The sequence below is a fragment of the Rhopalosiphum padi genome, chromosome 1, assembly GCF_020882245.1.
Source record: "Rhopalosiphum padi isolate XX-2018 chromosome 1, ASM2088224v1, whole genome shotgun sequence".
Taxonomy (NCBI): Eukaryota; Metazoa; Arthropoda; class Insecta; order Hemiptera; family Aphididae; genus Rhopalosiphum; species Rhopalosiphum padi.
The window spans coordinates 444,820-457,379 of record NC_083597.1 but is presented as its reverse complement, the minus strand read 5'-3'; the positions used below and the strand labels follow the sequence as shown (position 1 = coordinate 457,379).

The window sequence follows — 12,560 nt, the reverse complement described above, 5'->3', positions numbered from 1 at the left end:
ACTTGTGATATCATACTTTTGTACATCCAAAGTTTAATATATTCGTACGCTTCTTAAAATCTTGAATAAAATAATGTGTTTGGTGGAACATTTCTGAAAGAAGGGTAGGGTGGAGGAAACATTATGGCTCCTTAAAATAATGCGATCAGTGCGAGTGAAACTCATTTAATTTCTCACCGATATTCACACACCAAGATGATGAAAATATAATCGCTGTATATAGTATGCATATATGGTAAATATGTCGTGCATATATACAAAATACATACATGCTTACATATATTTAGATAATATATTGTATTATATTATAATTTATAAACGTCATAATGATAATACACACCTGAAGGTCGTCGCTTTCAGTCCCTACTACGCGACGACGACGACGACGACGATGACGATGCGGCGGCGAAGAAGATCCCGACGACGGTGGCTCGGGTAGTGGGAAAGACGTGGTAGTGGTTCTGCGGGTAGGGGGAAAAGCCGGTTTCGCTAGTGGGGAGTGACGTCGCCACAACCGTAATACACGTAGCAGACACACACACACACACACACACACACACACACACATACACACACATATACAGACACACCGCGGACTGTACACACACGCACCGAAATACCTGGTTCACCTGGCCGTATCACCTGGCTCCCCACCGGAGCACCGTTGCCACGGACCGTCCTCCTAACCACCTCGTCCCGCTCCCACTATAATCGCGTTTATAATACCTGTAGTATTTTTTCCTACTCTCACCGCTGTCGTTTACAACGCAACAGAGAACCGCCGCCGCCACTCGACAGCATTCGGTCTCCGGTGTGCGAGCACGTTCGGTCAAAAATAATACACATAATCATGTCAACAATTTAACAAATTTAAACTTACATAATAATATCATATATTATTATTTAAATAAGTTTATTGAGTGTGCGTCCGTACACTTATATAGTCATATAGTAGGTACATAATAATATAATACATTATTATTCATTACGTACAAGATCTTCGACGTCCCCCGCGCCCTTCCGCCATCACCGGAATCGATCATAAATCGGAATTCCGGATACGTATTTCGAAAGTTCGGTTCATTTTTCGTTGTTTGAGTGCCGACCGTCGTCGATTCGATAGAAATATTTTTTACAATAAATCTTAGTGCGCCTTCCAAACGACCGGAATCAAATAACGGATATGAAACGGGCTGAACGGTGAGTTGATATTGTAATTGTGTATATGTGTGTGTAGATATTATCTCCGTATACGATACATGTGCTGAACAGATCGTCGGCAACAGGTATTCTGCTACAAGCTTTTTCCATCCTCTAAGCACAGTAGCTGAATTTTCGTTTTAATTTTTTGCATTAAGTCTTTGATTAGAATAATGCAGTTGTACTGGACTCAGATATTGATGTTTTATCAAAATGAATACATTTCATAGTCTTGTACGCATACAATTTATCTTTTATATCCGTTGTAAAAGTAGTAATATCGTATAATATGCTTCTAAAATTAGATTAAACTATTTTTACTCACTCGTTAAGAATATTGTTGTTGGTGAATGATAGTAACATGTTGTTTCTCTACAATATTTTCTCTTATCCCTCGAACGATAACACATTAAGATATCAGCTATAGGGGTTTTCATTTGAATCATAAACCTTTCTATTAATGTGTAGATATGTAATAATGAATTTTGAACATTGTCTGATGTTAAATTCCGTATTTTTTAATGTGTATAGAATATCTTCGCTTTAATTTATTAGATACCATGATTGGAATTCATCATTTATTACTTCTACTTTCCTATCGTATTTGTTTAGTAATTACTCAAAATTAGATTTTATTATTTGGTTTTCGTTAAATAACTGAGTAATTTTATATTTTTATAGTTTTAAAATATTTAAATATTTAAAATAAAACATCGATAGGCCTAACTATATTATTTATAATTATTTTCTTTCTTTAGAAAACTATATGTTAGAAATAATTTATAGTAGTTTGTTCGTTATTTGAATTATTTTATTATTACTATTATATAATAGTCTAATTTTTAAAATCTATTTCATATTCACTTGGGTTATGTACAACTACAGACAATCAATTACCATTATAATACTCGTACATCACAGACTGCAGTATATTTTCGTAAAATGTGGTTGTACATTTTTTAAATAGCTAACATTTGATATTATTTTGTTTGATACTTAAGACTATACAAATATGTTTATTTTATACTTAAATAATATTAAAAATTGTTTTCGAGCTAAAACAAAAAATAAAAACAAATTAGTAAGTATCTATATTGAATTTGGACTAAATAAAAAATAATAATAATGTTTATACTTATACTAATGGGTTTTTATCATAACTAATTAGATTAGAGTACATACATACAAAATAAAGCTTTACTAATATTTTTAAGTGGTAAATATATATTTTTAAATATTTAAATCATTACCTATTATTATTATTTTCTTACCTAAAAAAATTCGCCTGTATTATATTATTATAATATATACATACCTTTTATAAACTATTAATTTGCTTTGCTTGTATTTTTTTTAGTGAAATTTATGCTATATGTTTAATTTCTTATGAGGAATATTTTAAGTTATATAATTTATTTAATTAAGTATGAAATATTAATTTTAAAATAGTGTAGTCAATCTATAAGTATGGAAAACAATTAAAATATATTGATAACACTGAAGAACATGTGATTCAATACAATAATTACTTAAAAATGTTGCATTAAAGACTTAAAATGTATAAAAATAATAGAAAACTATTATTAGAATATTAAACATAATTTTGTGATTAAAACGAATTATATTTCAGAATTGAATTAAAAATATATTCTCAGTAATAAATTAGCTAGGTATTAATATAATTTATTATATTTTTGACCCTAAAAAAATACTCAGATATTAATATAACTTAATATAACCTAATTTAACCCTATATTTATTTGTAGTACCGGTACATAATATACAATTTTTTTATGAGAAAGATGATAATATTTAAATAATTTACGATTTTATGAATATTTTATGTGAATCATGTGTTTTTAACTTATCCTAATAAATAATGATGTAGAAGACTTATTTAATTTTTGAAGTTTTACCATTGAAGCTCTATACTCTATGGCAACACATCCGTGTTACCTTTCTGGACGACGTAACACGCGTATTATTGTTCATACGTGGTTTGTGATGCGTGTCCAGGGAACTACGACCGCTGCAGCGGGCATTCCCATCATCATACCGTGAAGGAATTTGTCAACTTGTTGTTTTAATATCCCCTTTCTCCCCTATTAAAAAGAACTTTGTGGCTGAAGAGCAGTCAATAAAAATTTGAAATTCTTTTTTTTCTCGGTATCTATGTAACGTTAATTTTCATAAGAAATATATAAATGGAATTAACTTAACCCTTTGAAATTCATATGTTATGTTGATTAGTGATTACATAACGCGTGTGTTTAGCTTCATCTTTTTTCGTTGAGAATATAAAATATGTACCTATTTAAAACACAGTTATTGTATTTCATTGTTATACCTCCCCAATAATTACATTGTGTGAGACTAAAATGCAATATTGTATAATCAATAAGCAGTCGTCCTTAAATAATATTGTATTAAATGCTTAAATAGTTGTGAATATTTATAATTTAGTTTTACTTTTCATTAAAAATTTTAACATGGAATCTGTATGTTGATCGTCATTTTTAAACATATCACAATACCATATTGCAGAAGTTGAAAAAAATGAGAAGTTCTTACATATTTAACTGGATTACTTATACTGGTTTTTATGACAATTGGACTTGATATTTAATCGTAACCATTTCAATAGTTATAGACACATGAATATAATTTCATTACTATTTATTTAGCTTTGGCCTTTTAGTTATTATTTATTAAGTTAACACTAGTTATGAGTGTAGTATACCTTGTCATTTTATGTATAAAATAATGTATTTTATAAATTTTTTAACTTTAATAAATAATACATTACCTCTTGATAACAGATTGCATTCAGTTAAAATGATAATTTAATTTATAATATTATATAATAATAATAAGTTAATTGTCAAAAATATGTTTACATGAAGATACAACAAAAACTAAAAGTAGATACCGTTAACATAACCTGTTAATTTATGACACCGTCCCAAAAGCGTAACTTGTTGTGGGTTCAGCAAGTTCAATATAACACTATCTTAACATATATAGATGATTAAAACAATGGAAAAGAAAATATAATTTTAAGTTTTTAATGCTATTATTATGTTACATGGACATATGGTATATAGATTAAGATTTTTAAATATTTTTTATAATGATACTTATTTTTGTAAAATATTAAATTAATATTAATTATAACACATAGGCAAATCCCGATATTATAACCATTTTTCTACCCAATTCCTTATAAGTTACTGGTGTATTCAAATTTAATTTACAAATTGTTTGATATGTGTTTAGTAGTTATGCGATGGCGAATAGTATTTTAAATTTGCATTAAAAATATAATTAAGGATATACATTTTTTATAATTTTTCTTTCTTTAAAATAAAATATAATACCGAATTATAGATTGTATTTGTAGAAGAAAATAATAAACATTTTACTAGGTAATGTAAATTGTAAAAAAATATAGTGTTCTGTAGTATTATTTCTACCACACGCGTGTAATAATTAAATAAAGATTCGTGATACTAACATATCAATTTTTTAGATGTACATGCATGGATAATTCAGATTTTATTTGTTGTAAACTATGATCATGTATGGACTAAATTAGATACATCTATTAAATAATTTGTCAATAGTATAATTTTATAAAAATCCAGATAATCAACTAATCAAGGTCAAAAACTGCTTACCATAGTTCCTAGCAGATGCTTATCAACTAAATATTATCAGTTATATCTTTGCGTACTGACATAGCGGCGTCATGCACTTTTTTTATTGCTAGTGCACAGTTCCACCCACTTGTAACAATGTATAATATGCTAACAAATTATATATAATGCAATAAAAAAACATATCCAGTTAGTACCCATTGGATACTTACCAATTCGCCTATTAAACTACAAAAGGAACTAACTATTTCTTACTCGAGAAAACCGTTCTTATGATGTCACTGCAGAATTCGATCTTCATTATGTTTTCATAAACTAAAATGTATAGAAAATTAAGTTTTTTAATCAAACCCTTTAGAATTTATAAAACATAAATAAAATAAAAATAACACCAATTGAACTTTACCTACACTTTTATAACACAGCATAGTTCACTATCTTAATTATTAAGCAAAACCATTTAAAAAATAAATGATTGAATAGGCGTAGTTTTATGTATAGACCTACATTTTTAGGTCTTCAAATTAAAGTCATACTACATAATTTAATTAAAATATATTCTCAGTAATAAGTTAACTATTCAATGTGACTTATTATATTTTTAATCCTAAAAAATATTTAGTTATTTATATAACTTATAATGTGGTTCTTTAATGTTTATATGTAGTATTAGTATTTAATATGCACATTTTATTATGAGTAAGATATGAATATGAAATAATTTTATGTAGTACTGTAAAATTTGTTATTGGAAATCTTAATTTTATCAAATTTAAACTAACCATTCATCTATTAACCACATATTATTGTATAAAATATATTTAACTTAACTTTGTCTCTATTGCTTTTGCGTATTAAATCTTCTTAATATTATTATTCTTCTCGATTTATATCTATATTCAGAGCCTTAGAGGAGAATGACTCGCTGTACGTTTTTTATCGCTTCATCGGTCACAGAACGGTTTTCTCGGGTCCAAACTGTCGCAGCAACCGCTATCATTCGTGGCTGGTGAAAGCCTAACCTACGTACGCGGTCTCATTATTACAACTATATTTGACGTTTTCGTTCAGTGTTACAAAGATGTATATAAATTTAGTGTTTGCGACGACCCTTTATGAAAAAAAACCACATCTCATTAAAAATTAATATTATTTTATGTGTAGGTAGGTATACTGTATACCTAGTGTATTGAGAAACTTTGGTTTTTATATTTTCAATTTTCATCAACGTAATATTGTAATTTGCTAAATAACTGATTGTGGTAACATAATTAATAATAATTGCAGAATACGATATATAATTCATAACAATCTGTATTTCATTTTTAACACTGATATATTTATATTTATAATTGATATCACAATATCTCTGAATATACTACTTACTACCACAAATTAATTAATTTCTTAGACAATACGATTTTTCGTATTTTAATTATATACATGATATATTATATGTTATATCCAATGCATTTTAATACCTAAATATTCAATTTGTTATTATATTCATTAAAAAACATATCTGGGGAAATAGTATTATATTAGGCAATATAATAATGCTATTTTTAGTATCTGTTATATGCAAACGATTTAAAATAATATCGTATTATTTATATCATAATTAATATTAATCTTGTATTTTTAATACATACAAAAGTACTATGAATATATTTTATTTTCAATCCAACATTTATAAATTAATATTAAATAAGCTTGTATAAAAATTTGTTAAAATATTTGTTTTGTCTCTTAATATTAATAGTTGATTCTACAATAGACTAGTATAATATAATAGTATATATTATTGTGTTTTTAGTATTTATATAAATCTTCTCAAACATGATAAATAATTTATAGTAAATGTTGTTCTGAATTTAATTCATGAACTGTTTTTAAAAGTCAAATAAAATAAATTGTTTTTTATTACAATTGATTTATTCAATATACTTTCTATAATTTTCTTTAATAATTTATTTGTACTATTTCCAAATGTTTTTAGTAATTTAGTGCGTTACTTAAAAATAATACAGGACTTTTTTTCTAATTACTTTATGTAGTTTAATTTTTTTTGGCTTCTTATATAAGTTGATATGTTTCGATCGTTATTGAATAATACCGCTTATGTAAAATAGCGTTTTCAACCCTTCCATTCATTCTCATTTACAGTTATTAAATATGTGTAAAGATATTTTGAATTATTTAAGTTTGTTATTTCAGTCGTTTAAATATTATACAATAAAAACAACTTGATCCATTTGATAAGTTATCAGTTATCATCAAGGTTTCAAATGTTTCAATTGGTATAGGTACATGGACCTTTTTATTATTCTTTGTTAATTATTATTTACGATTTATCAGTTAAAACGTTAATCATTTTATTATATACATTACACATTATACGTTTATCTATGTGACGCTTTAAGAGGACGTCATACCCGCATGTGTTGTCTTTGTCTTACGAACGTTTTAGCTTTAATATTAGAGTCAATTTACCTATTATCAAACTTAAAGGTAATAATATTATCTAGGGCATCTTAATCATCGCATAGGCTGTTATTTATATCTTAATTTTTAAGTGAGTTATAGTTATGTAAAATATTAAAACCTTAAAATGCTTGTAACTCGCTTAAAAATTAAAATATCAATAAAAGCCTATGAGATGCCCTAGATAATATTATTACCTTTAAGTTTGATAATAGGTAAATTGACTCTAATATTAAAGCTAATAGCATAAAATTGAATCTGCTGAATGCAACTTTGCTATTATGTCTTACGTTCGTAAGACAGTGATAATATATGCGGGTATGATGTCCTCTTAAAGTAATTTTTTTAACGCGATTTTAGTAAAATAAAATTATCTAAATAAAACTATTTAACACGTTGTACCCTAGCTTTTTGTGTTTTGAATTATTAAATATTTTTTTAATTTTGAATGCACTTACTGTTTTAGATTTTTCCATAAAGGTAACACAATATATTACTCTGAAATATATTTTACTTGTAAAAATTGATAACGTGTTGATATGAATCTTGAGTTAAAAATGTAATATAGCATATTGCACGATTACTCTTCGAATAGAAGACCCATGGGTGTAAATTTTATCACGTGTAAATTTCCTTAAATTATAGAAAACCAGTAAACCCTGTTAAAGCCATGAACATTTTTACAAGAATACATAATGTTTACGTTATTACATGCAGTTAATTAAATATTTTAATAAATTATGTATTTTTATTCGTTTTTAAAAAGAAAAAAATGTGATGCATTTGAAAAATATTAGTTATTACTATTTTATTTATTATTGTGTAAAAGTGTTAACTTTTTAACATTTTAATTTCTATTTTATTTAAAAAAAAAAAGTCATATTGGATATCATATTTTACATATTAACATATGTTTTAATATTTCTAGAAAGTAAAAATCATTATGAGCTTATTCAAGTAGTTTTATTATTATCTTAATTACAAAACAAAAAAGTTTTTTTTTAGTTTTATTATTTGTTATTTAATATTGTATGTTGATAATATAGGTAATGGGGAATGTCAGACATCATCAAATCGACGGTCTGTGATACTCGACCGCTGGTGGAGGGGGACCTCCAAATACAACTGCAAGACGTTTGCAAAAGTATTAAGGTCACTAATATGAGAGCGGCCACACCGTACCTATGTGCCTTGTACGTGGCCACAGCCGGCCACCAAGGAAACCTGCTCGGATCTGATGAACAGGAGATCGTCCTGCTTATTTACGTAGTCGTTGACATGACAACCAACACCGTGAGTGCAATAGTAATAATACGAATAGTTTAAGTTAGATATAAGTTTGTTGAGCGTAGTAGTCAATTTGTGTTATTATTTTCGTGTATATTTTTAGAACGTCCTTGTCTACCGATTTCCGTTGCGGTACCTACACGTATAATTTCAGTGCCATTTACGTGTGTTTTTCGTTTTTTTAACTCTCTCTTTGATTTTAATTTTCCTCTATACGGTCTTGGTAATTACCTTTATTACGTTTGCAATTCACAATATCATTAAGACGAAGACGATAATACGAGTAGATACACGCCATGTTGTTGTATCTGTGTTTCATTTCATAACCGGTTCCGTTCCAATGGAAACAAATCTGCTAGCACATCGTCATAGCTCACCAAGAGAATATTGTACTCTTGTGCTCGTTTTGGCTGTGCGGAGTGCGCACAGGGGTGTTCTCTAAGAAAAATTGCGGGAGGTCTACAAAGAAATATGATGATTTGAACGATCCGGGACATCATTGTTGTTGCACATTTCACACTATTATAATTTAAACAAAGTGTAGAATATGATAATTGTATATATCATATTCTAAATTCTATTCGTAGTTATACCACTTTCGCCATTATAAAATAGTATCTATATTATCTTAACCTTTCTTAATAACTATATGAAAATAATAATTCTTTAATAACTAACATACTTATCTATTTTTATGACATATGGGTTGATACTTTATTTAAAAGGTTTTATTTTATTTTATGGCGCTATAAATATTGTAAATGAATGGTTTTATTACTTTTACCTATGATACAATAAGTACAATACCTACTGTTTAACCCCTATACCTTTTCTTTAAAATATTGAATGTGAATACATACTGCATATTAGGTAGTTGTAGTAGCCTCCGAATTCTACCACCTTCTTTCATAAAATATGACCAGTCACTTCTTCACAATTGCAGTAATCTCAGACTCTATTTTTGTGTTCGATGTATACTTATTACTTATATAATTTTAAGTGCAATAACAAAATACATGTGGGACTTCACTCTTTTATATAAATACATTTCACAAATTTATTGATTAGAATATTATGAATATTGTCACAAATTATTCGTTATTAATTAATAATTACATACTTTATTACTTTATAATTTCGTACTACATTATAATACTATCCAGTAATACCATAATGACTTTCGTATTACCTAAATATATCACGAACCGCGAGTCGCAACAAGAATGTTACGATTAAAAATGTTTTTAAATATATATTATGATCTGGATCATAGTTGGTTTTTATATAAGTTTCAAGTTATATTATGTTAATATGGTTTAAACTTTAAAGTATGTTGCAATTATAAATATTAAAATATAAGTACAATAAAACATTACCGGATTTATTTTTATATCTATCGGTATTAGGTCTTTCAATGGTATACGATATATATCTATAGACCAATTTCTAAATAGTAGAAGAAACTTATTATAATATAGCTACACTATGAATATATTATGTACATATTTATATTGTATGAATAAATTATATAAAAATTTGGATGAAAATAATATATCGCGGAGAAAGGAAATTATCCTCACCACAACCGCTTTGCAGGAGTCTCCTAGATCTACAACAGTCAACAGTATATTATATACAACTGTAATCACCATCAAAAATTAAGTAGGAATGTAAGATAGGGTACCTACGTGAATTGATTTGCATATAGACATGATGCATGTCAAAGATACTCACCTATTTTATATTAATTATATTGGTTACCTATTATAAATATAAAATAATAAAAATACTTGGCCTCGTATTTTATTTAAATTACATAATATTTAAAATTTCTTGAAAAATATTATTTATAAACTGTAATGTTTAGTTGTTTATTTAGTATTTTAAATAAGTATTAATTTTTTAAGACATACATTATCATAACAATTTTAAAATGATCCCTAACATTACGAGTATTTTATTCAACTATTATTATTTAGATACCTGTTACACCCTATTGAGCAAAAACGTTTTATGATTTAAATTTATAAAAATTATTTTAATTTGTAATCTAAAAATTCTTAAACTTGAATAAATATGCATTTTTTGAATTTTTTAATACATTTGAATATATATATATATATATATGAATAAACATTTGATGGAGAGATAGCTACAGACAGAAAAAGATAGAGAGGAATAGTGGTCGCGACGAAGGGCCTAAATGGTATAAGTCATAAAAAAATTCAATAATATCTATATTTTTAAGTACACAATTTTTCTAATACCTTGACTCGTCGAAAAAAGTGCAGGTAATACTATTGCAGTGAATTAATATTTTTTAATTATTCGCAAAAAATATTCATCTGTTTTTAAGTATTATTATATTATGTTTTCGTGTTATTATCTATATAATAATAGTATACAATTATACAAATACGTGATATGATAATGATTTTATTGTCGAATAATAAAAAGAAATTAATTAAAACTACTACTATATGATAACGCGTAGAAATACGAGATTGTAACATTGAACCCAGCTGGCGATTATGTGCCGTCGGGCGTTTGTGGGCGAGGGACGCGTCAAAATGGCCGAACGCCTCCGCCCGTACCCTGCGCGCGCGTCCGATTTATCCCGCCCAACTTTTCCCGCGTGTACGAAAACGATAATGTACGGGTGGCTCTGTCTGACGCGTATTTTTCGTATAATACCTACTACAGTCTGCGGCGGCGTACTATACATATATTTTTTAAATTGTATTAATAGCAGATTGTCGTAATGTCGTTTATATTAATATTATAATGTTAACAATAATATAATATGATTCTTCGATATACGTGTATTCGGAACGGACATCTAATGCGCGACCGTGTATATTATACTTGGAATATACCGCCCAGAAAATTAGGGCTTTCGCGAACAAGTCGAAATAATGAGATTTAGAGGTAAAAAACACATAATATAATGATCGTCATACACGCGGGATTTGGGAATGGTCGGGGGCAATTAGTCACGGCTAGGTATTTGTGTGAGTATCTGTGTGGCTTGTTTATGTGCGTGCGCGCCAGCTATATTATATAGTGTGCTCATAGTGTTGTAATGATGTATGGTGCACGGGCACTGCGGTGGAATGGTTTGAAAATACATAATAATAATAGTTTGTAATTTTACTTTTATAACTATATACTTTATGAAATATTATTATCATATGAATCAAAATATTCTAACTCAAAATGAGCACACGCACATGTATATATGCATATTTAATGTATATGTATAGTATATATAATATTAAATGCTGCGGACGGTATATAAGACACACATAAATGACTATTTCTTAGACTGTTATTAAAGTGATAAAACAATTAAATTATTTACACACAAAACATACATAGACGGCAATGTATACCTAATACTCGAATTTCTTTAGTAAAGGTACAGCAATTGTATTATAAATATTATCTCAAATAATATGTGTTATAAGTTATAACTCATGAAAATTCAAATTTTGAAAAATTTAGCACTATTGTCTATTATAGTTGAACAACCTTGTCCCTCGATAAATATATTTTAGTGCGATTTGCTTTGATATTTGTGTATCTATTTATCTTGCCGTTTAAAACGTGTATATACAACGATTGCAACAGCTGGTCGTTTTGTAAATGCCATGCGTCCTCTAACATTACAAGTATAACTCTTTTTACCTAACCTATACCTTGTAACCGTAGAAACTAGAAGAGTTTGTGTCCTTCGTCTATACTCTATACACCGCATCAAGAAAATTGTTACATATAGCGCCAACCCTATTTTGTATAAAAAAAATGTTTGAAACATCTTAATAAAATAAAATCTATAAACCTTAAACCAACTATTATAATATAATTTGATAAGAATATAAATTACAAAATTATTAGCATAACTTCATTAATATTGTCCCCGATATTAGGTAT

The 12,560-nt window shown here is 27.5% G+C and overlaps 1 protein-coding gene across 3 annotated transcripts in view; it reads left to right on the top strand.

Annotated features, from left to right (window-relative positions):
• The first annotated feature begins 757 nt into the window (after nucleotides 1-757).
• LOC132920117 (RNA-binding protein fusilli) overlaps nucleotides 758-12,560 on the top strand; it is a 72,862-nt gene continuing 61,059 nt past the window's right edge. The window contains exons 1-2 of one of the 3 annotated variants that reach the window (XM_060982211.1): nucleotides 758-1,200; nucleotides 8,387-8,633. In XM_060982211.1, the coding sequence (XP_060838194.1) occupies nucleotides 8,397-8,633 (237 nt within the window). In that variant the 5' untranslated portion in view covers nucleotides 758-1,200; nucleotides 8,387-8,396. The remainder of the gene's footprint in view (nucleotides 1,201-8,386; nucleotides 8,634-12,560) is intronic. The other 2 variants (XM_060982221.1, XM_060982230.1) reach the window with 2 other exon arrangements.